The sequence below is a fragment of the Gymnoscopelus microlampas genome, assembly GCF_963454915.1.
Source record: "Gymnoscopelus microlampas genome assembly, chromosome: 18".
NCBI classification, from domain to species: domain Eukaryota; kingdom Metazoa; phylum Chordata; class Actinopteri; order Myctophiformes; family Myctophidae; genus Gymnoscopelus; species Gymnoscopelus microlampas.
The window spans coordinates 6391597-6417759 of record NC_139955.1 but is presented as its reverse complement, the minus strand read 5'-3'; the positions used below and the strand labels follow the sequence as shown (position 1 = coordinate 6417759).

The following is a 26163-nucleotide window of genomic DNA, read 5'->3' as shown; positions in this document are numbered from 1 at the left end:
GTGTGGAAATAAGAAAAAAGTTCCCCCCTTTCTGTGTTGCCTTGAACTGGAGGATTGATTGTGGGTTTAACATTGCAAATTACAACATGATGAGTCATCACGTTGTAATTTGCAATGTTAAACTCACAATCAATCATCCAGTTCTTTTCAGCAAAAAGAAAAGGGGGGAACTTTTTTCTTATTTCCACACAACTCCTTTATGCTATATTAATGACATAGTTAAATATTGAAAATGGGTGGATTTCCCCTTTAATGATTCATTGTCCCACAAATAACTACGATGAAGGATTTAGTTGTGGTTTCAGTCATTTGGTTGTCTTCATTCCACTGTCACGGGGCCTTTTTATTTTGTAGAGCAGTGGTTCTCTGTGGCCCACCAGCGAGAATATCGCAAGTGGGCCCCCAAATAATTGGCGAAACACTGAAGACTAATGATACTATAACATTAATATTTTTTAAAGTGGTACCGATAAATGATAACACTGCCTTAGTTCCATCTATCAGAGGTGGAACACAATCGATTTATTGATCATTAAAATAAACATGCGTGCAGCCCACCCATCTGACCACTTAACCTCACTAGCCGACCGCTTAACACATCAGCCTATCGGATACTGTGTTAAGTGGTCAGATGGAACGTTTATGCCGGACTTCGCATGACGTGTGTGCAAAGCTATCACTAGGAGTGGAGAGGAAAGGAGAGGGGAGGAGAGGAGAGGACCCTAACCCTAAACAATTTAGCACTAAAATAGTGCTAAAGTGGTTAAAGCATGTTATATAATATGATAATTTATATCTCCAAAGTAACTAGTTACTAAAGTTTTCAAATTAATTTTGTTGAGTAAAATTACATTATTTGCCTCTGAGATGTAATGGAGTATAAGTAAAAGTGTCAAATTGGAAATACTCCAGTAAAGTGAAAATGCCTCAAAATTGTACTTAAGTACAGCACTTGAGTACATGTACTTAGTTACATTACACCACTGGATAATTGTGCAATGAGTAGTTTTATTTAACTGTGCTTGATTCACTATATTCATAAGCCATCAATGGATGATATCAATTGGGAATAAGTTCATATCAATGGGGATAACAGAAGGTGATCACGTGTTTATCTGTAGTTGGCGGTCGTTATCTGTAGCTAGCTGCACGGTTTAACTGCTTTAGTAAATCTGAGACTCCTTGGACCATGTCATTCACTCATCTCTCCATCGCAGCTCATTGCTTTCAGGAGAACCTGTTCCCCTGTCGTCAGCCTCCAGCACAGAGGTAAGCCCAGGCAAGGACAACTTTTATTACTGTGTGTAAAAGTGACAGATCATGCTCATTGTCTGATGTGACTTTACTGTTGAAATGTAAGTCAGTGTGGATGCTAATGTGCACTTCATTATCATCATCAATGTATGATTATTTGTCTAATTGTTTGTTTTTAATGTCACCTTTTCTTCAATTAAGCACTGCCAACTACATCACATGGCCTGTTCCTTGGAGGAGTTGATGCAAAAAGGAGTTTAGCTTGTTATTAATTCAGTTCCTACGTTGACACAATAGTATAAGACAGGGATCTTCAGCAGGGGGTCCGGGACCCCTAGGGAGTCCTCAGAGTTACTACAGGGGGTCCGCCAAATCTTTGTGTGATATGATTTTTTTTTTACCTTAAACACTTGAACCCCAGTATCCCTTTTCTGAGGTGAACTTTAGTCAAAATAGCAGATCTACAAGCTCACAACGCCTCGCAGTGCGAGGCGTTGTGAACTTTAGTTCGGCTATTTTTGGCAAAGAGATAGGTGTAGAGGGAAAAAAGAGCAGACCAAGTAAACAATTTTATACAATATGTAGAGGGGGTGTCTGCTTCATCTCTGTCTCAGCTAAGGGGTCCTTGGCCTGAAAAGGTTGAAGACCCCTGGTATAAGAAATCAACTGTGTCATAAAAAAAATGAAGTCATACAATACTTTAGTTTAACCAAAATGCCATACAGTCCTGTTGTTAAAAAAAAAGAAAGCTATTCAATGCCATAATACTTTGTTCTTGTCAGCCTAAAATGTGTACAGCACAGCTATCTATTTTTATATTTAATTCTTGTGACAACCCTGGGGGTTGTCAGGGTAACTGGTGTGGTTGTCATGGTTACTAACCTGGCGTCTGTGTTTCAGAATGATTGGAGGGCGGAGTGTGTCATCAGTGGAGATCTGGCCCACCTGGATTGTCCTCTATAAAATAGGTGGCTGGACTTCATTCTTGTTCTCGCTCTCACCGTGAAGTTACTGGGAGCCCTCCAGCCTTTTGGATTCTGCTTGTTAAAGTACAAGATCACTGTGGTAGAGGTTTGGGTTGTGTAGTTACCTTGTCATGATGTAACTCCAAAGGTGAACAAGAAATCTAAAATAATTGCTATATAATAATTGAATAGAAATTGATCATTCAAAATATGCTCCTCATTGACATTGTACGGTGAAACGGCTCTCAAAGTCACTCTTTTAGCACGTAAACGAACACAAACAAAGCTGATTCAGTCAATGAGTTATTTTTAATAAAAATAGCAAAATCAACAGGATGTTAGCATTTTTATTTAAAAAACAAACGGTACTGGGTTTGCCGGTTTGGTGATGTTCTATATAGTCTGAATCAACTTTATTTGCGTTCGTTTGTGCTAAAAGAGTGACTTTGAGAGCTGTTTCAGCCTACAATGTAATTCAATAAGGAGCATATTTTTTTATCAATGGAGCAATTATTTTAGATTTCTTGCCCACCTTTGGAGATGCATCATGGCAAGGTAACTAGTAACTACACAACCCAAACCTCTACCAAAGTGGTCTTGCCCTTTAAGCACTGTTAACCACCCCAGTATCCGTATTGTGGGTATAGCTTTAGCAGAAAATAGCCGATTGACAAGCTCACTGCGACATGTTGTGAGCTTGTCGATCGGCTATTTTCAGTCAAAACTTTCCTCATAATAACACAAAACAGAAAATACACTAGTATTGAGCCCTGAGGCTCACCGGTTATCCATATGGGGTTAAGTTAGTTTTAATAAAAAAAATTAAACGTTCTTTGTTTGTGTGAGTTTCCTCATTTTGTTACAAACTCAGCCGTTTGCAACACTCTTGGTTGGTTGTTGCAATAAATAAATTACATTTAAGTGGTTGAATTTATGTAATGTGTTATCCCTGAGTCACTAGAATACCTCAAAACGAAGTATGGAGCTCGGCCTATAATTGATCATTGATTTGATTGATATGCTGCATGCCATGAGTGCGAAGTGGTATTTTCTTAAACTTAATTCAGTTAATCATAGAGGATCTGTGGTCATAATACAGCACTGTTTGAGGAACTATAGTTGAAAACTTAAGACATATTTTTTAATGTCCAGTCCAAAGTGAGAACAATGTAGCCTACTTGATTTAACACCAAAACTGCTATAGTTTTGATCATCTGAAACTAAGGAATTTATAAATGACAATTACGAAACATCTCTCTGTTTCCTTTCAATGAAAGTGTAAATCTGGGTTCAGACTCAGCCAGAGTAAACGTTTTCTAACAGATGGTTTTAAACAACCTAAATCTCAGTCGTGTCATAATGAACCCTTTCCCTGATCATCAGAGGGTGTATCTAGTAGATCCAGTCATTCTGTCAGGGTAGAGGTGTTTGCTGTGGATTTTCATCTTTTGACCTGTCACCTCTCGCTTTAACTTTAAATATAACCTCAAAATCCTGATTAATGTGAAAGGCCTGGTGGTGCAAGAGTAAAGCATAGGCTTCACAAGCGGATGGTCGAGGGTTTGAATCTTGGTCAGGGAAGATCTCAATTTTCGGTCTTTTTAAGGCGAGAACCATGGATGAAGCCCGCCTCCCTCCTCACGCCCTCTTTTAGCTCCGGTAGGAGAGGGAGGAGCATGGAGGGAGCCCACCTCCAGGGGGAGGAGCTTAATAAATTTACATATTAATTAAATATTTTTATTTTAGTATTTTTTGTGATTTTATGGCCACTGTTTTTTTTCACATGAATTTGTTTGAGACATTTTTTTATTGTTTTTTTTCATCACCAGTTTGTATTGACCACAGCTCCATTGTTCTTTTGTTGTATTACCCTTTTAGTTTTTATTTAGTAGTTGTTTTGAGTTGTTTTGAGTGAGCTTTGAACCTCGAACCTTTAGTTTGCGAACCTTTGATTTATCTTTTAAGCCACGCTGGCATGGAAGGTACAATTGGGAACGTCATCCTTAACCCGCCTTTTAGAATTTAGAGATGGACAGTGAAAATGTTCTTCAGCAGCCTTGAACCCCAAACCTTCTACTTTCAGACCCTGTGTTTAACTCTTGAGCCACGCTGGCATGGAAAGTACAATTGGGAACGTCATCCTTAACCCGCCTTTTAGAATTTAGATGGACAGTGAAAATGTTCTTCAGGAGCCTTGAACCCCAAACCTTTTACTTTCAGACCCTGTGTTTAACTCTTGAGCCACGCTGGCATGGAAAGTACAATTGGGAACATCATCCTTAACCCGCCTTTTAGAATTTAGATGGACAGTGAAAATGTTTTTCAGGAGCCTTGAACCCCAAACCTTCTGCTTTCAGACCCTGTGTTTATCTCTTGAGCCACGCTGGCATGGAAGTTACAATTGGGAACGTCATACTTCACCCGCCTTTTGGAATTTAGATGGTCAGTGAAAATGTTCTTCAGGAGCTTTGAACCCCAAACCTTCTGCTTTCAGACCCTGTGTTTATCTCTTGAGCCACACAGGTATGGATAATACAAAAGAGAACGTAATACTTAAACCACCTTTTAGAAGTTAGATGGACAGTGAAAATGTGCTCCAGGAGTTTCACTAAGTTTGGAGGCCAAAATCGTCCCCCCGAAAACCTGTTAGGAGTACGTTTCAGGCAATTTAGAGTTGATTGGTAGTACTTTGTAGTGACATTTTTTTTGGTCCCTAACATTCATCGAGCTCTGGACTTAGTAAATTCACCATTGGGTCACTACCGAAACGAAAGTTGGTCACTACCGAAACGAAAGTTGGTCACTACCGAAACGATAGTTAAATCCGAAAAAATCACTAAGTGTGGAGGCCAAAATCGTCCCCCCGAAAACCTGTTAGGAGTACGTTTCAGGCCATTTAGAGTTGATTGGATTTTATGGCCACTGTTTTTTTTCACATGAATTTGTTTGAGACATTTTTTTATTGTTTTTTTTCATCACCAGTTTGTATTGACCACAGCTCCATTGTTTTTTTGTTGTATTACCCTTTTAGTTTTTATTTAGTAGTTGTTTTGAGTGAGCTTTGAACCTCGAACCTTTAGTTTGCGAACCTTTGATTTATCTTTTAAGCCACGCTGGCATGGAAGGTACAATTGGGAACGTCATCCTTAACCCGCCTTTTAGAATTTAGAGATGGACAGTGAAAATGTTCTTCAGCAGCCTTAAACCCCAAACCTTCTACTTTCAGACCCTGTGTTTAACTCTTGAGCCACGCTGGCATGGAAAGTACAATTGGGAACGTCATCCTTAACCCGCCTTTTAGAATTTAGATGGACAGTGAAAATGTTCTTCAGGAGCCTTGAACCCCAAACTTTTTACTTTCAGACCCTGTGTTTAACTCTTGAGCCACGCTGGCATGGAAAGTACAATTGGGAACATCATCCTTAACCCGCCTTTTAGAATTTAGATGGACAGTGAAAATGTTTTTCAGGAGCCTTGAACCCCAAACCTTCTGCTTTCAGACCCTGTACTTATCTATTGAGCCACACAGGTATGGACAACCCAAATGAGAACGTAATACTTAAACCACCTCTTAGAATTTAGATGGACAGTGAAAATGTGCTCCAGGAGTTTCGAACTCTAGACCTTCGGTCTATAAAGAGTTTTCTCTTAAGCCGTGGTGGCATGAAAAATGCAACTGAGAACGTAATACTTAACCCACCTTTTTAGGATTTAGATGGACAATGAAGATGTTCTGTGGGAGCTTTGAATCATAAATCTTACGTTTAAAAACTCTGGAATAATCTCTTGAGCTACGCTGGCATGGAAAATGCATTGGAGGATGTAATACTTAACCCACCTTTTAGAATTTGGATGGACAGTGAAAATGCTCTTTTGGAGCTGTGAACCCTGAACCTCCGATTTACTAATCTTGAATTTATATCTTCAGCCACACTGGGATGGAAGATTCCAAGAGAACGTAATACTTAACCCACCTTTTAGAATTTAGATGGACAGTGAAAATATTCTTTAATGAGCTTTGAACCCTGTACCATTTTTTTTTACAAATCCTGAACTTACATCTTCAGCCACACTGGCATGGAAGATACCAAGAGAACGTAATACTTAGCTCACCTTGTAGAATTTAGAAGGACAGTGAAAATGTTCTTAAGGAGCTTTGAAGCATAGCTCTTCGCTTAACTCCATATTTATCTTTTGAACCATGCTGGCATGCAAGATGCAACAGAGAACATAATACTTAACCAACCTTTTAGAATTTAGATGGACAGTGAAAATGTTCTTCGATCTCTGAACCTTCGGTTATTTGAACCCCTGACACATCTCTTGAGCCACGGAGACATGGAACGTTTTGGTGAGAGGGAAATACTCAACCTTGTAGAATTAAAATTTCTACATTGTGGTATTGATATTTTAACTTCACCACTTAAACCCTCTATTCTTAGTCAAACGGACCTGAGTTGAAACTGTTCTTGGACCACTTTTTTTTGGTGTGTGTGTGTGTGTAATCTTTCACTGAAGAGGTAAAAACAGTCAGACATGTGTACAACCATACTCTCCCCATGGGCGCATGACAGTTGCAAAGATGTGAAATTGACATATTTTTGCAACATTGAATTTTGAGAGATCTTTGAATGAAAAGTCATTAGCCTATATTTATGAAGGTTGTTTTTGTATGTATGTATTTTGCTGTTGTATGTTTATTTCATTAATTGACACTATGTGTGAGCTACTGTACAAGAACAAATGAGTGGTGTTATGTCATAATAGATGTATACTACATTCAGTCATTACCTACTTATCTTCATTTTATATTTCCTATTGATTTCAGGGTTTTTTTCTCCCATTGTTTCGTATTATTAGTATGATACGACAGTTGTTTTTTGTTGTTACTTAACTTGAGGTGTTTTTCTCGGTCTTCAGTTTGATTTAATGGCTGTTTTAGTTTTTTAGTGTGGCATATAAACCTTTTTTTTTGGTTTTTGTATTATTCAAACTGCACCATTTTGAGTTCACAGTTAATTTCATTTTCTGGGTTGTTTTTGAGTTTTGAACCTAGTACCTTGGTTTGTAAACCCCTGACCTTATTGCTTGCGCCACGCTGGCATGGAAGATATCATTGAGAAAGTAATACTTAACCCACCTTTTAGAATTTACATGGACAGTGAAAATGTTCTTCAGGAGCCTTGAACCCTAAACCTTTAACTCACAAACTGCACATTTATCTCTTGAACCAAGCTGGCGCGGAAGATACAACCGAGTATGTGATACTTAACCAACCTATTAGAATTTTGGTATCATGCTCAGTATCATGTTCAGTATCATGTCAGTATCATGGTCAGTATCATGTCAGTGTCGTGGTCAGTATCATGGTCATGGTCAGTATCATAGTCAGTATCATTTTTGATACATTTATCACACACTTTTTGAATAACATATTTCATGTCTAAATGTCTTTCATGTTCTCTTTCTCGCTCACTCCAGCCATCTGCATGTCCTCTGTAACCGCATCCACAATGGAGGAACCCAGTAGGAAATGAAAAATAAAAGGACCTATACCCCACGACCCACACATTATCCCACTATTTGGGTGAACTACTGTATATGAACCATTCCCTAACCCCGCTCTCCACAATCTATTATCTCCCATGTCACTATTATTCTAAAGAGACAAAGATAAAATGACAGCTTTCATAAAGAAGTAATATTGCTTTATTTCTTTCCCATATGGGACACATTTTGTACAAATAAACAAAGGAAGAATACTCTGTATATAAAAGATGAAAAATATAACTGGATGAATATAAAATACTCAGGGTTTGTTTTTTGACTTATGGTGCCATCCAGTGGCTGGTTAGGGAAACTTCAGGCACATAAAGCTGTCCATTTATTTCAAAGGCAGCGCCTTCAAAATAAAAGGGCATTGAGATGATTGAACAGTTGGTCTCAGGTCAGTTCAGAGGGATCTAGAGCAGTGGTTCTCAAACATTTCCACGCCAAGGACCCCCAAAAGTATATCTGTTCGAAAGGCTTTTGTGCCAGGGACCCCCATGAAACTCTGTGTTAAAATGTGTATTTGCTGGTGACGCCCCGGAACCCCTTTGAGGACCCCCGGGTGTCCCCGGACCCCACTTTGAGAACCACTGTTCTAGAGGCCATGCAGGCTTTCCCTCCAGTAACTATATACAATGATTATATATATTTTCTTCACAAATAGGCAGTTAGCTAATGGCTCTATTTTGACTACTAAGGGTTAACCCAGAATCTACCATAAACTGAAACTGAACTGTTTTCCAGTTTAAGGAGGACCACCCCTTAAGGGTGAAGTACGATATAAAAAACGTATACACTTGAAAAATATAGAAAATAGAAATTAGTAATAATCTACAAACTCACAAAACGTTGCGAGTGCGACGCTATTTGTGAACACTATGGAAAGTACAAATTCTGAGTTCCCAGAACTCAGCAGGTTTGGTACTACCTCCTGAGCAAGGCGCAAATCAGGTTCCGAGAACCTTATCCGAAACCGAGCCGTATAGCGTATGGACTCCAGAACCTGTAGAAATACGGTGCGTTAACAAGGCACAGTTCTCTGAGTTCCCGTAGTCAAAAAGAGCCATAAATATCAGTGCTATTTTTACAAAGATGTTTGAAACGCTGACAGACTTGCCTCAACCCGAGACTCCACAGCGTGGCAGTGATTTTGGTTCTATTACCTTCTCCTTACAATGATGTCCTCCTGGGCTTTATCAAGGATAGGTGGGACCACCAGGGGTCCACAATGGACTTTAATGGGTCTGTTGTTATCTTTGAGAGAGGAAACGGGTCCATTTTTGTTCCATTTGTACACTTAGACACACAGAGTTATATCAACACTGAGGATTTTTACAGTGTAGATTGGTTGGGGTCACTGAGACTTTGATATAGTTTCTGTCGGGTGGAAACCTCGTATGTCCAAAACTGTTACTTTTCAGGATTCAAATTCAAAATTAGAAAAGTAGCAGATCTACAAGCTCAAAATGCGTCGGTTTGTGCCGCGTTTCGAGCAGATCTGCTACTTTTGATGCTTTGGTGTGCCACTGAGTATGATCAAGTAGGGTGTTCATTTACAAAAGAAACACAAAAAGTTAGAATAATGGAGATAAGAGGTTTCTGCCCGACAGCAACGATATGGCAGTGGTTCCCAACATTGTTTCTTTTTCTTTTTTCTTTGAGCCCCCCCCTCCCATGTGCATGCACGCTCTCATGCACGCACACACATGCACACGCACACGCACACACACGCACACGCACACACACGCAGGTGCGCGCACACAATCTTGTTTTTCAAACACGCTAAATCACTTCAGCCCTATTATACTTCTCGTACGACGAAGAGTGAAAACAGACGATCTACAAACCCGCAACGCGGCGTGACCTTGTAGAACAGCAATTTTCCCAATTTCTCCTTCAGAGGCGTCGCTAGGTCTCTACTAGGTTAGGGGCTTAGCCCACCAGGCAACGGCCACATGCACTCGCGCGCAGCGCGCGTGCATGTGCCCCCCCCTGCGGGCGCTTTTTCGCGGATTTCGGCGGATTCGGGTACTTTTCCCCCCGTTTTTCGTTACTTTATTTTGGTGTTAGGGGTAGGGTTAGGTTAGGGTTATAGATATATAATTTTAAAAAAAATAAAAAAAACTTTTATTTTTTTTATTATTATTTTTTTTTTTATTGTTGGCTTTGGATAAAACATTGGTGGCTATAGCCACCGAAGCCCCCGCCTAACGACGCCACTGTTCTCCTCGTAACTTTTGTTAAAAATATTGAAAAGTTAGGATTTTGTGCAACATGTTTAAAACGTTGGAAAACTGAGAAGGCCTCACACTCCCCTCTGTGATCTTTAGACCCCCCCGGGGGACTGGTGCTATAGGGTGGAAAACCTTGTATGTCCCTTCCTTAAATGTTTTCTAAATAGCCGCTCTACAAGCTCACAACGGGGCGCATCGCGAAGCCCTGTGAGGTTCTGTAGAAGCCCTGCTATTTCCACTACTTTTGTGCAATGCTCTTATATGATGAAGTAAGGGCATTCATTTAGGGGGGGAAAAAACAGAAATATGGAGATACAAGGTTTGTGCCCGACGGCAATGATATCAAGCTTGGGGGATGTCCTTGAGATGAAAAAAGGGTTGAGAATGCACTGGGTTACAGGTTGGAGTGGGCATAGGCTATATGCACAGCAGCCATATTATCACTTCCTTCACAGGTGTTACCAATGATACTAATGAAGGCTCTGTTCCATTTAGTGTAGCACAGTGGTTTCCATGACCCCCATAACCAAATTGGTTCCATTTGTACACTCTCAGAGTTACACACCTGTAAGGGGCCATTTGGAAGCCCATGAGGGTCCCTGGACCCCAACTGTAGACCCACTGGTGTAGCAGAGTGTTTCCAGTGAGCCAACATGCACAATATCAGCACCCTGACTCTGTTTGACCAGAATGGAACAGAGCCTTCATTAGTATCATTGGTAACACCTGTGAATGTCTTCATAATATGGCTGCTGTGACTAGAGCCTATTGTGGGGTTGGGGTGGGGTTACAGGTTGGAGGCCAGCGGGCATGGGTTTGGGGTGGGGTCCGGCGAGCTGAAGAAGTCACAGATGAGGCCCTCCTCGGACAGCTGTCCGTACTCGTTGTTGTAGAAGGTCTGTCCAGACAGTTGGCTCAGGAAGGCCGGGCGCTGGCGGAAGCTCCCGGCGCCGCTGGCTGCGAAGCCTCCTGGAGAATCATGGGAGCCCAGCCCTGTCAGATGCTCCGTACTGCTGCTACTGCCGTGACAGAACAGAGACATCATTTAGCTTGTATCATTTTTGTATTCAGCTTGTACCTATCATTATTTCTGTGTGACACATCTAAATGATGGCAAATAATCAGGCTAGCCGGGATCTGCGTGTTCCGTACTGGCAGAGGCAAACCCAACGTGCATTATCACAGTGAATGTTATGAACGTTATGAAGCATAAGTGTGTAATGATTTAGACCTTTGTTTACATGCAGGCTTATCTACATGTGTTCTCATTTAGCCAACCATTCTGCCTCAAGGTAATTAGTAATTAAAGCTGCAAAATTGACATGATGTCAATGAATTAGTTTAACCAATGTGCATGGTGGTTCTGTAACGTACCTGATAGCACCCCTGTGCTGTTGTTCAAGTCTTTCAAATTCTTCTGAGGCCAAAACCATGCCACTGTCTGTCTGGCTGTCCTGAGCAGAGACAGCAGAGGATCAAATCAGAATCAGAATCAACTTTATTGTCCCATCATAGATTTACAGGTGTAAAACAGTGGGTGAAATGAAATGCTTACTATGACAAACTAGGGGCTAAAAAAGACTCCTTCTCATTCAAACCAGTAAATGCTGATATTGTGCAGAAACATTTTTTAGCCCTCCAGCCGAACAAGGCCACCGGCCTTGACAATATCCCCACCAGATTCCTCAGAGATGCAGCTACTGCTATTGCCCCCATAGTAGCCCAAATCACAAACCTATCCATCAGCCAGTGTCACGTCCCACAGGATTTCAAATTGGCAAGAGTAATCCCTCTGCATAAAAAAGGAAGCAAAATAGAACCTGGCAACTATAGGCCTGTTTCCATCCTTTGTTCCATCTCAAAGGTTGTAGAGCGATTAATTCAAGAACAAATCAACAGCTACCTCAGCGAGCATAAACTGTTGTTTGAATTCCAATCGGGCTTCAGAACCTCCCATTCCACTGACACATGCCTGCTGTATTTGACCGACTACATCAAACGTGGTAGACGCGGGCAAATACTGCGGCATGGTTATGTTGGACCTCCAAAAAGCGTTCGACACTGTAAACCATTCAATTTTACTTGATAAACTGAGGGCGATTGGTTTTGACTGCACATCACTAAACTGGATGAGATCCTACCTGGAGGGAAGAGAACAAGTGGTTGACATCAACGGAACCATGTCCTCTTCCCTCCCGGTGAGCTGTGGGGTTCCTCAGGGCAGCATTCTAGGGCCGTTACTGTTCCTTTTATACATTAACGACATGAATGCTGCCTGTAACTGCAAATTGTTCCTGTTCGCTGATGACTCGGCACTCCTGATCTCGGGAGAGGACAAGTTGCAAGTTGAGGAGGCGCTCAGCTCCGAACTCTCAAAAATCCGTACTTGGCTTACCGATAACAAACTGTCACTACACCTTGGGAAAACTGAATCCATTCTCTTTGGGACCAAACATTCCCTCAGACAGATGGAGGTAAATGATTTCAAGGTCAAAGTCGATGACACAATTATCTCTAGCAAAGAAGAGATTACCTATTTGGGTTGTATTCTCGACAAATACCTGTCAGGTGAAAGCATGGGGTCAAAGGTGGTCAAAATAGTAAACCAGAGAACCAAATTTATGGGCAGAGTTTCCTCTTTTGTCAACCCTCAGGCCCTCAGGACCCTCTCAGGGGCCCTGATTCAACCACATTTTGATTATGCTAGCACCTCCTGGTACTCCAACACCTCAGTGTCACTGAAGACTAAGCTTCAAACCTCCCAAAACAAACTGATTCGACTACTCCTCGGATTGGGGCCCATGACCCACCTTTCTCCCACCCATTTTGCCAGCCTAGGCTGGCTCAGGGTGGAAGACAGGGTTAAACAACTAAAAATGGGACTGGCCTTCAAAATTGTAAATGAAAATTTGCCCGATATTCCCGCATATCTGAGTAAATACCTCCAAAAGGTTAGTGACACCCACAGTCACAATACCAGAGGGAACGCTAACAACAATTTGGTACCACCCACCCATAAAACAAACATGGGGAAATTCTCCTACTACAGCACTGCCACCCAGGTTTGGAATGGTCTAACCCCATCCCTCAAAAAATGCAGTTCGCTGGGCTCATTTAAAAGAGCCTTAAAAAATCACCTTTCAGGAGGCCAAAAGAGGAGGTAGTACCATTTTCCCGTTAGACAGCCGACCCCCCCCCCCCCCCCTGTTCTTGTACATATCTTTCCCCCCTTTTTTTTATTCCTTTGGTTGTACATAGTGTTATATATATATATATATATATACATATATATATATATATATGTATATATATATATATATATATACTTTTTTTTGCTGTTTTATTTTTTATTTCTTTGTGTAATGATATTCGAACTGTGGTGCCACTATATATGTCTATGAATTGAATACCAAGGCCCTCATTGGAAACAAGTCCGCAAGGACTTTTATGAACGGACCTGTTAGACAAAGTATTTTAAATGTAAATGTGTTGTTTTACATTCTTTTGCCTAATAAAATATTCAATCAATCAATCAATCAATCAATCAATCAATCAATCAATCAATCAAAAATGTGTTTTTGTGCAAGCGCCATCGTTTTTGTTATTTCCATAAAAAAGAAAGGGAAGAAGAAGTAGGCTATCTGAGGTAATCAACTAAAAGTAATAATAAATGGAACGTTTTGAAAGCCAACCATGCAGATGCCAGTGAAATTCTACCCGGAGACATGACATAGTTTGACATACAGAAGAATAGCATGTTCTAAAACGGACAGTTCCAGGCCTTGATTCTCACTGGCTGTTGGATGACTGTCTGAGATGAGGGGCTTACTTGTGGACTTTTAGTCGGGTGCATCTCCAGGGGAAACTCTTCAAAAGTCTTGACTCTGGGCTGGCACATGATCTTCGATGGTCCCACAAACACACAGCCGGCAAACGGCACACAGTTATAATACCTACTGGACACACGAACACACATTTTAACAATGTATTCATGTCCACATAAAGGAGAGCATACAAGGACACAAATATTAATGGTACAGTTAAGGTTATTCAAAAATACATGAATATGTCTTCATGATACTATAAGCATGTCATGGCACTTTTCTAAGTACTCAAACTGCTTTACAATGGTTCATTCATTCATTCATACAGGGAGGGGGACATTGGGAGGTGAAGCAGCGAACATTCAACGCCAGCGTCCTCACTTTTCCACATTCACACAGCAATGGTGGCAAGCTAGCACTGACTGACTCATTGGAGGCAATGTAGTTCAGTGTCTCGCCCAAGGACACTTCGACATGTGGACAGGAGGAGCCGGGATTCGAACCGCCGGCGCCGACCCATGGATCATTGGATGACCTGCACTACACAGCCACCCAGTACTCTATGAGTATAAGTAGCAGCGTCTCCGCCATAAAAAGCTGCTACCAATTATAGCAGAGACTGCACAATACTTTTGCTAGCCTTTTTGCCTCTTTTTTTGGGCATTCCAAGTTGTTGAAACCATGCACGCACGTAATGCACGCACGCACAAGCACACGCACACGCACACAGTTATCATACCTGGAGACTGCAGTTTGTTTATAGGAAAGAACAACTCATAAACACATGCTGACTTATTGTAACAACAGACTGTTACGGGAATTAAGCGATTGGTAATAATTCCATCTCCTGCTTGTTGTGTTTTGTTTTAGTGTAAACAGTCTCCATGTGTTCAGCAGGGTGGCCTCCTTGACTACTCAGTACATGTTGTGCCAAACATCAGTGTAAAGGTGCAGTGGTTCTTAAACTTTTTCATGTCAAGGACCCCCCAAAATGATATGTATTTTTCGGCGGAACCCCATCAGAAAACGTCTTGTGCCAGGGACCCCCAGAAGCAAAGTGTGTGTGTTAAAAATGTTCTCTTAAAAATATTTACCGGTATTTATTCAAAGATTTGCAAAACATTTCTCAAAAATAGCAGATAAGCATGAAGTGGTGCGCTATGAGCTTGTATACCTGCTATTTTTGTATATCTACTATTTTTGAATAGCCCCCCAAGCACACCTGGGGGCATGAGATGCCAATTTCATCCAATCAGGAGTTAGAACTTAGATAAGATACAGGATAAACAAGTGAAATTGGAAGTGATTAAACAAATAAATGAGCAGACAAAATTGCAACTGGAACACAAGACAGGGAGACCCCTGTTACCGAACACTCTGTAGCAATAATTACTATCAGAATAAAGAGATTTAACCTTTTAACCACAAACCTCCAAATAAAATCACTTACAGTACGTTTAAGTGTGTTATGTTGTACTATAAACAGCATGTTGGCTACAAAAATGGTTCTGATTGTGACTGAAGGCCCTGTCTGTCCGTCCGGCCATCCGTCCGTCAGTCAATCAAGCTTTATTTATACAGCACAATTCAGAGAACAAATGCAGTTCAGTGTGCTTCACAGGAAAAAAAAAAAAAAAAAAAAAAAAGTCAACTACCTGTTGGACATGGTGTTGCCGGCCAGTCTCAGTTCCTCCTCTGATGCGGGACGTGAAGACGCCTGCGAGAAACCGTCATCTTCTGAGCTCTGTGATTGGTTCAGGATGTCCTTTCCATCCTGTCAGGAACGTGTCAGAGAATTATGTACACGCCTTGTTAACGAGGCGGCCGCCACACAAAATGTGCATTTTTCTAATCTCAAAGCAACAGCATTAACGAGCGCGGTGACAAAATGACGTGTGTGTGTGTGTGTGTGTGTGTGTGTGTGTGTGTGTGTGTGTGTGTGTGTTTGTGTGTGTGTGTGTGTGTGTGTGTGTTTGATGATGTCTCTCCAGGTGCTTTGCTTACCGGCAGGTTGTTATCTTGCAGCAGGTCTCCCAGGATCTCCACCAGAGCAGGAAAGGTAGGTCTCTCCCTGGGTTCCCCCTGCCAGCAGGCCAGCATGATCCCATAGCTGCAATCACAATCACAGTCACAATCTTTTCCAATACAAGAAAGAACTAAAGTGAAGCGTGCTGTGCGGTGGAATGTATTTCATGGATCCATCTGTTACGGCTCTGGGTTTCAGATAAGGTTCTCAGAAACCTCATTTGGGCCCTGCCCAGGAGCTCTATCATGAGGTGACGGAGCTTGCACGAAAAATGATGGGGGGGGGGGGCAGAGAGTTAGAGTAAGGCGAAAAGAAAACATAAGAAAGTCAAAAGGAAAAAAAAGAGATTCCGATATTATATGTGCATTTGTACCTTTCTACATACACCAGCAGAGGGCAGCACAAGATCAAGCAAGATGCTGAACCTCTCATACTGACTACAAATCTAAACTTGTAACCCTCATTACTCTTCGTGTGCATATGTTTGTGAAATTAATCACAATTATGATGTATTGGTGAGGATTAGGCTGTTTCACCTTGGTGCTCTTGGGATCCCATAATTAGGTGCAGTAGGTCATATAGCATTATTCATCTTTCATGAAGGCTTCTTTTTTCCCTTTTCTTTATTTTGGGTGGGGGGGGTTATTAGAAAAGTGGAGGAGAGATCAATGGAAAAGTAATGCTTGATTTATACTCCGTCATACGAGGCATAGCGCCGTATGACGAAGGAAATCAGTATTTCTCAAACATTTTCATCTCAAGGACCCCCCAAATGTATCTATATTTGGTTGCAGGCCCCATGTGGAAATAGAACATTTTTATCGTTAAAATCTCCGCCCCCACCCCCCACCCCACTTTGAGAGCCACTCACATTTCGGGGGAGGCGGTCTCCGGCGACCTCATCCTGGTGCCATCTTTCAATCGTTTGCAGAAGTCCTCGTCGATCTGCACACCTGGGTACGGTGACGCACCTGCAAACGATGGAGGGACAATTCACGTGTCGTTGCTGTCAGGCAGAAACCTTGAATGTTTTTTCAAATAAATGAATGCCCTACTTTGTCGCACAAGAGTGGTGCTCTACAAGCTCACAAACGCGTCTCATCGTGATGCGTTGTGAGCTTTGTAGATCGGGTAATACATTTAAAAAAAATATTCTTAAAGTGAAAGTTGTAAAGTGTGTCTGTGGGCTTTATAAATATTAAACCAATGAAAAGTATTAACAAGAGCTTGTGACTAAATAATAACAGCATTGGATCCATTGGAACACAGGGTTTACTGCTTTGTTCCATTTCCTAAAAAGTTACAGTTTCGGACGTAGTAAGGTTACTGGCCGACAGTGACCATATATCGTTGCTGTCGGGCAGAAATCTCTACATTTTAACTTTTTGTGTTTTTTCATTTTCTTTGATTTTCATTTGCTACTTTTGCTATTCTTTTATTTGAATCCTGAAAGGTAACAGTTTTGGACCTGAGGTTTCCAACCCACAGAGACGATATACAGTAGTTTATCTTTACTACCAAACTATTCATTTCCCCTCAGCAACAACTGTGTCAGGAATAGGCACACCTAGATACAAATGGCACCATGAAAAACATTAAGTGAATGATGCCAACATACTGTATTTGATCATTGATAAATTCATATTTGCTCTGCTTCTGAAAGGTTCTATTTACTTACATAATTGTTAGATTTTATTTACTTACTTAAGTGCTTAACTGTTAGCGTCTCTTTACTTAAGTAAGTGCTTCATTGTTAGCTTAAAAGGAAAACGTAGATGTTCAACCTACATCCCATTGTTCTGATAGGAGGAGATCAATGTAGTGTGGCAAAACACTTGTTGCGTGGGGGACTCAGGTTCGAATCCGGGATATAGGACATCAAAGTTACATAGTGTAGCTTTAAAGGCAGTTGTAACCAGGGGCGGATCTACGGGTGGGGCCAGGGCCCGCCCACATTGAATCTGGGTCCACACAGATTTAAAGCCTCTTTACACCTCACCCCCCTAGTTACTTTAATAAGTAACTAGTAACTTATTACTCTTGCTGAGTAACTTGCTCAACACTGCTGTTAAAAACTCATTCAGTGCCATTGACATGTTTTACGTGTTTTTCCCCAAAGGCCCTGGGTGCCAATGATGTGTTTGACGTGTTTTTTTAAATTTTTTACTCAGAACCAGGAGATAACGTGATCCCAAGATGTACTGCTCCATTCACTTCCTGGTTAAAGTATTTGGGTAATATTCTGTATCTCGGCTCCTGTGTTTTACTATGTATTTTTGGCAAGACATGTTATTTTCAAAGGCGTATAACAAGCGAACGGGAGGTCGCAATGCTTTTTTTTCTTTTTACAGAAGCACAGTGAAACCCTCCGTGATTAGCAACCATCAGGGGGTCGATCATACTGGAGATAAATATTCTGTGACTACTTGAAAAGGTAAGAAAATCAAAGAATCGCTGGCACTATGGGCAATTATTTATTTACATGGCACTGAATGAGTTAAGTAGTGGGGGGTCTCAAACTTTTCAGGACGCAATCCCCCAAAATAATCATATTTGAACTGGGGACCCCCCACCCTGACTGAATTGTAGAAATTGGAGTTGAGGCATTGTATTTTGTTTGACTCGGTTCCACAGATAAATATTATGAAAATAGCCGATCTATATGCTCGCAACATGAGCCGCTGTGAGCGTGTGGATTGGCTATTTTCAAAATATTTGCCTTTAAGGTAATAGTTGACAATTAGAATAATTAGTTGATTTTGGAGGTATTAAAAAGGTCTTAAAAGTCCTTGGGGGTATCTTAAAATGTGCAGATACCCCGTGTATTACACTTATACTGTATGTTGGTTTGTTTACTGTTGAGTGAGAAAACAATGTTGCATTTTAAGTTAATCAGCTGGGGACCGCCCCAAAATCATTTGATGACCCCCCCCCCCTGAGGGTCCCGACCCACAGTTTGAGAACCTCGGGCCTAGGCTACTTTTAAACCACCACTAACGAGCCAGACAAGACAGCGTTTGAGAACGAGTTCAGGAAGTGAGGTTAAGTGACACCAAGAAAGAGACAGAACACGTACTGCTTCCATGCAGAATGGGAAGATAATTGTTTTTTTCCGGCATGTTGAACCGAAAATGTAATTGTCTCATCTACAGCTGCACGATCCGTTTTGCTAAAGTTAATGCGACCACTAAAGCCTCCTATCATGCAGTGTATGTGTGTGTGTGTGTGTGTGTGTGTGTGTGTGTGTGTGTGTCACATTCTCACCAAATAATAAATAGTTTTGGCATGGCGACATTATTAAAGGCATAATTGGCATAATTGACTTGTTGAAGTAGTTAAACCACCCAGGATAGTGGCTGATAGATTTATTGAAATGAAATTAATTTACAGCCTACAAGGTAAATACACTTATTTTGTGCTGTAGGCTACAGATATAGACTGTCTCCACCGCTCATGTGGACTGTCTGTAGATAGGACTGCTTTTATGTTTTTATCGTTTGTCGTTTTTGTACTATTGTACTACTGTTTGTGATGTGGACTTTGAGTCTGAAATGAAGATGAATTTAATTAAATTGAATAACAGGACCACACTATAAAATATCCTCATAATGCAAGAAATGACGAGAATAAAATGATACTTTGTGGTTAATAATAATGAATAGGCCTGGGCGCTCGGGTGGCACAGGCAGGGGTGCAATGCTCACTGGACGGCCTTGCACGCCGTGCCGGAACCTATTTGACCAGGAGCACACGCAGGCACACACATAGATTTAAAACTACGTTAAATTCGCACCTCAACAAAGTTTTCAAAGGCTCCCTACTCACACCTAGCGACGTGCGCGTCACGTCATTGAAATAGAGTGCAAGAACATACCAAATGAGCATTGCATGCCTGGGCACAGGGGTGCATTCGGCTTTGTTGAGCGTCTATACGAACACAATAGGGCAAAGCAGTGGCGGCCATTTTCTGGTTCCACTTCAAAATAGTCAATGCATTTTTCCCATTGACATTTCCAAAAATATTTATATCAATTCATTTAAGCCTAGAATCAAGCCATCCAGGGTCCTGGTGAATCATGACCATAAAACATTTTTTTCTGTGATTTATTTTTATTTTATTATACTATATTTAATAAATACCCTTTGTTTTGCCGTTTTTCACAGAATCAAACGTTTTATGGTCATGATTCACCAGCACCCTGGATGGCTTGATTCTAGGCTTAAAATAATTGATATAAATATTTTTGGAAATGTCAATGGGAAAAATGCATTGACTATTTTGAAGTGGAACCAGAAAATGGCCACCACTGCTATGCCCTATTGGCGTTCGGGGGAGGGTAGCCGGGCGGGGTGGGTGATATTTCTCCTGCGGGCTGGGCGGAGACTGACAGCACGGATTGTTGGGGGCGGGGGGAGTAGGATGCATGTCCTCCTGGTGGGGGCTCCTGACTGGCAGGTGAGCCAGAAGGGTACAACAGTAGTGACAGAAACGTGTGGGGAGGAATTAACTGTCATAACAACTACATTGTGGATAAAAAAAGGGTCAAACTAATTGGCTACTCCAATAATATTAATAATGAATAGGCCAACATATTTAAGAGGTTATTTCAAGCTGCGACGTTGTTGACTCTACCCCACCCCTAGCACTCACCTCTTCAGACTCCACCTCACCCCCTAGCACTCACCTCTATAGACTTCACCTCACCCCCTAGCACTCACCTCTATAGACTCCACCTCACCCCCTAGCACTCACCTCTATAGACTTCACCTCACCCCCTAGCACTCACCTCTATAGACTTCACCTCACCCCCTAGCACTCACCTCTTCAGACTCCACCTCACCCCCTAGCAACTACTTTTACACAGATACTAGTTATGCTGTGCAGATGCAGTGGTGGGAAAAGTACTAAAACATTTTACCTAGGTAAAAAATCAATACCGCATGCAATGTAGAAATACTCTGTTACAAGTAAAGGTCCGGAATTCAAAATGTACTGGAGTAAAAGTGCAAAAGTATTGGTATCAAAATGTACTTAAAGTACCAGAAGTAGAAAGTATTTTACAAGTTTTCAAATGTATAAAAATCATTTGAAAATAGACGATCTACAAGCTCACTATGCGACGCATTGTGAGCTTGTAGATTGGCTATTTTCAAATGGCCGAAATATATATAGGGCTGAAGTGGTTAATGTATGTTTTGTAATAATAATCAATCACGTTTTCAAATAATTGTAGTGGAGTAAAAGTACAATATTTACCTCTGAGATGTAGTGGAGTAGAAGTAAAAGTACTGAAAATTGGAAATACTCCAGTAAAGTAAAAAAATACCTCAATTGTACTCAAGTAAAGTCCTTGAGTAAATGTCCTTAGTTACTTTACACCACTGTATGCAGATGTACAGTATGTATGCCTGTTAACATGTTGTTTAAGGGGCCGTGTCCACAGAGAACGCCTTTTGAGCGCTCAGGGCGCTGAGGCGCGAAGGAACGGCACTGGGAAGAGGAGCGCACCAGCCTGTCTTTACCATAGAAATACATGGAAGACTGGCGCTGCCAACTCAAAAGGTGTTCTCTGTGGACACGACCCATTAAAAGGTCTTTCCATGAATACATGAAAACAATACTAAATAGCTCTGGGCCGTGGGATGTATCACTGTCACGTCTTCCTCTTCTGTGAATTGTTATAGGTCATCACGAGTCACTGAAACCGAAGAACTTTCAGAGAATGTGGCACTTATTCCTAAAACCTCTTCCCCTGGCATTTTAAAAGGTTAAGCTCTGTGGAAAGGGCTAGATCATGTAAGATTTTCAGCCTCACAGAAGAGCAAAATCTGCTAATCAGGGAGCAGATGTATATTTTACAAGTCGTTTGTGATTTTGGAGGCACTTATGTGCGAAGACAGAGGCAGCCTTTTCAAATTGAAGAGTGCATGAGAAAGCAGCGTAATTATGGCCCATGTCAAACTTAACTGTGTTTTCATCACACTCACTGTTGAGCCATCATTACGCTCAACCTTTACACTCACTCTTTTTATGCTTTTTCGTAAATGAATGCCCTATCATACAACAGTGTCGATACAAAAGTAGGAAAGTAGAGAATAGCTGATCCATAAGCGGACGTGCTGCATTGTGACGCATTTTGAGCTTGTAGATCTGCTTTCTTTTGCTAGTTTTGAAACATTTTCAAAGTGAAAGTGGGCGAGTAGGCGACATACTGACCTACCCGCGATTTATCAGACCATTCATTGGGCGTAATCATACTGACCTAGTCGGAGGCAGAGCAGTCCCCACAACATGATTTACGATTCTGTGCCTATCGGTACATAACTCGAGCGGCGCTGAGTAGGCTCAAGCGAACGTCGCAACGTTCGGGACGGCAACTCGCTCGCTTTAGCTCGCTAGGAGTTAGCTGGTTTTGTCAGAAGTGCTTTTTAATACTTTTCATTGGTTCAATATTTTTTTAATCAACACACAGACGTAAAGAGTGTTCAATAGCACTGATTATTGGGGAAAAAATTAAAAGCTTAAAAATGGAGTTAGCTGGTTTCTGCCCGACAGCAACGATATATATAAAGAGAGAGAATACCAGCGCTCTCATTTCAGCTCTAAGCCCTTATCAACGCTACCGTCTTTAAGCTTAGAGCTGAAATGCATACTGTACTGTTACTGTATGCTTACAGTACCGATGAGGCTTACGCCAACCGATTATAAGTGCATCAAGGGCGTCTCTGTGAGTGCTGGTAATCCCTATAAATGTAAATAAACTTTTCTAGACTGCACACCCGGTAAGAAATGATTGAAATCAGTTGGAGTTGTACTTGCATTGATTTGTATTCATGATAGTTGGATAGACATTCTGTTTGCTGGAAGACAAAATGCTAAGAATAGCATGTTGTTTAAATAAATGCTAGGTTTAATGTTTTCCTGGTGTCCTAGTTACTTTGCAGCATATTAATAGTTTTTCTGTTGACTAGGTTACTCTGATCTTGCGTTGCTCTTCACTTGTGAGAATCTGCTGAATGCCTAAATTGTAAATTGGCATTTTTAACAACTGTATCAACTGCTGTCAGACGTTGTGCAGGTGTTATGATGTTTCTTTACCCAGTGAAAAGATTTCCCACAGGAGGACACCAAAAGACCACACATCACTCTGGCTGGTGTACAGTTTATCAAAGATGCTCTCTGGAGCCATCCACTTCAATGGGAGACGGGCCTGGAGGAAACAAGTGGGACACAGTAAGTACAGTAAGTAAGTGTTACACAGATAATCAACGAAACGTGTAAACATCCAAACATCACATTCTCGCCCTGATGAAGACCTTAACTGGTCGACACATGTTTTTACATTTCGTCACCTTCCTAAACTAACGGCCCAAGTCATTTTTTTTTACGTTTTTTAGAAAAAATAAAAAAAACTATATGATATTTCTTAACTCTCTCAGTGCCAAGCCATGAGATATCCCGAGTTTTTTCTGAATGCCCTCAGTGCCAGAACGAGAAATCCCGATTTTTTACTTAATGTTGTTTTATAGACAGTCACGGTCTGATCTTGAATCCGAAGAGAGCAGTAAAACTGTAGCACAAACGGATACGGAAATAATGGATATAACGTCTTTGACACAAGCTCCGTATGGAATGTTTTTCAACAAACCAGCAGTCAGGGACGATCTCTGGCTGTACACACAGTGAATCGATCGATCAATATGGATCTAAACTTTTTATGACCACTTGAAAACCACTATAAACACGAAAATCGCTTGGCACTGGGTGAGTACATTATGAAAATAATCTGGCAGTCAAAGAGTTAATCATTTCACCCAAAACGTTTATAACAAATAAAGACTATTAACATAAAAGTAACACTGTCAGTTGTGTAATATAAGAGATTTTAATAGGTTTAAATAGGATCAAACCTGATTTAGGCCAAATTATTTACTGATTTACTCCAGACTTAGGCAATTTTTTTGGCCTAAGTCACAAAATCATGTGAAAAAAATGCCTATTTTGTCCCAAGTCACACTAGGGCCATTATACTAAAAGGGGAGGGAACAGCACGATCCTTTTCAATTAGGAGATAGGCTTGTTAGGAGATTGTTAGGAGATGTACTTGTTGTTAACTAGTTGTACGAATGCTTGTTTTATTGTTGAATTGTTTATTGGATCTTGTTTAGTCAATACAATTATTTGTTCTAGCTCCTGCTCATTTTGTCTCATCTGTTTAAGGAAATAGGTAGCTGATATATTGCACTTTTACCTTAGCGCTAGGTATGCTCTTGGTTGCTTGTTATTGCAGAAAATGCACTTATAACCTCTGGTGATTAGTAGCTTTCGTTCCCTACCTTTGTTGATTGCACTTATTGTAAGTCGCTTTGGATAAAAGCGTCTGCTAAATGACTGTAATGTCATGTAATAGGCGGTTTTACCAGAGGTGGCCAGTGTCATGAGGAGCTGACTTAGGCAAAAATATCATTTTCCTCAAAAAATGACTTAGGCCATTAGTTTAGGAAGGTGACGATATGAAAGTTTTAAAGTTAAACTCCATTCCTCTCCTCCACTTTTTGAGTGCTCGAATCTCCTCTTCTTTTTAACCCTTTAAGACCTGAGGCGATTCTTTAAAAAAAATCTAAATCCTAACAGTTTTTTGAAAAAAATATAAAATATATTTTTTCACGATTTAAAGCAGATCTACAAGCTCGTAGTTATGAGCTTGTAGATCTGCTATTTTTGATAGCAGATCTTAATGGGTTAAGCCTGCGTTCCCGCTGATCCTAGAATCCCCTTCTTCAGCATACCTTTTGCACTTTCTATCTCCTTTGAGCACCCGGTTGGCCTTTTCATCACATTCTCCATCTCTAAATTGAAATATGTTCAGTGGTGGAAGAAGTAGTCAGGTTTTTTTAATTAAGTTAAAGTAGCAATACCCTAACTTGTAATCAGTGGTGTAAAGTAACTAAGCACATTTACTCAAGTACTTTTTTTGGGGCACTTTTACTTTACTGGAGTATAGAATGTATAAAACATACATTAACCACTTTAGCCTTATTTTATACGTAGTTTATTTGAAAATAGCTGATCGACGAGCTCACAACGCGAGCTTATAGATTGGCTATTTTCAAACATTTAAGTACTTTCACTTTTGGTACTTTAAGTACACTTTGATACCAATACTTTTGTACTTTTACTCAAGTCAATTTTGAATTCCGGACTATTACTTGTAACAGAGTACTTCTACATTGCAGTATTGATACTTTTACTTTTTCCATCACTGCTTGTTGTGTTACAATGTTACAAGTAAAAGTCCAGCAAAGTTCAGCAAAAGTACAAAAGTGTTGGCATCAAAATATACTGAAGTACCAAAAGCAAAAGTACTCATTATGCAGAATGCCTAATGAGCACTTTATTTGAAATGTAAAAAAAATCAAAATCTTTCTAAAATAGCAGCTCTACCTGCCATGGACGTGGTGCATGTCTAGTGAGCTTGTAACTAGACAAAGTATCAACGAAAAACAATAAGAGCACTGCAGGCACACTGTGTGACTTGCACAGTACAACCCAATAAAACTTGATTGGCTTTATTAGGCAATGTTTAGGTCACCACAACCTTCTTCAGGCGTCATAGTTGAAGAAGAACATTGCGTCTTGTAGCCTAGTAACTTTATCCTTATAGCTAGTACTGTGCTCTTCTTATTGGTTTTTGGTTGATCTTGTGTGCTTCACCTACACGCCTGTCACAAAGACTTGAATAGACAAAGGATAATACAGCGCTTTAGTGGTGTGTTTGGAATAATTATCTAAATCTACAAAGTAACTTATTATTTGAAAACTAAAAGTTTTCAACAAAAGGTTTATTTGAAAACTTTTCTGTGTGGGGTAATAAGTACAATATTTGCTTCTGAGGAGTGGAGTGGAGTGTATTGAAAAATAGACATACTCAAGTAAAGCACAGCACCTGAGTAAATGTCCTTAGTTACTTTCCCACCACTGCTAAATTGAAATACTCAGCATGTTCTCCAGAGCAGTGGTTGTCAAAGTGGGGTCCGGGGACCCCCAGGGGTCCTTGAGGGGGTTCCAGGGGGTCCCCAGCAAAATGTGTTAATACTGCATCACAATCATTTTAACTCCTTTATCCATTTATACGTTGGCCATAAAAAAATAGAAGATATACATATGCTATTTTTGAACATTTTAGATTTTTTTTTACACAAATCTTCTCTTCTGGGCGTCCACAAAACATTTGTCCGCGGCCAAATATATATCAATTTGGGGGTCCTTCTCACTGCAGCAGGAATTAAAAAAAAGCAAATTGATGTTA

At 40.7% G+C, this 26163-nt stretch overlaps 1 protein-coding gene across 1 annotated transcript in view; it reads right to left on the bottom strand.

Annotated features, from left to right (window-relative positions):
- Window positions 1-10652: 10652 nt before the first annotated feature.
- Window positions 10653-26163, bottom strand: part of flt4 (fms related receptor tyrosine kinase 4) — a 137729-nt gene continuing 122218 nt past the window's right edge. The window contains exons 25-31 of the mRNA XM_084041495.1: window positions 22953-23064; window positions 16725-16824; window positions 15832-15937; window positions 15483-15601; window positions 13833-13956; window positions 11378-11457; window positions 10653-11022 (exon numbers count right to left, since the gene is read on the bottom strand). Of these exons, the coding sequence (XP_083897621.1) occupies window positions 10791-11022; window positions 11378-11457; window positions 13833-13956; window positions 15483-15601; window positions 15832-15937; window positions 16725-16824; window positions 22953-23064 (873 nt within the window). The 3' untranslated portion in view covers window positions 10653-10790. The remainder of the gene's footprint in view (window positions 11023-11377; window positions 11458-13832; window positions 13957-15482; window positions 15602-15831; window positions 15938-16724; window positions 16825-22952; window positions 23065-26163) is intronic.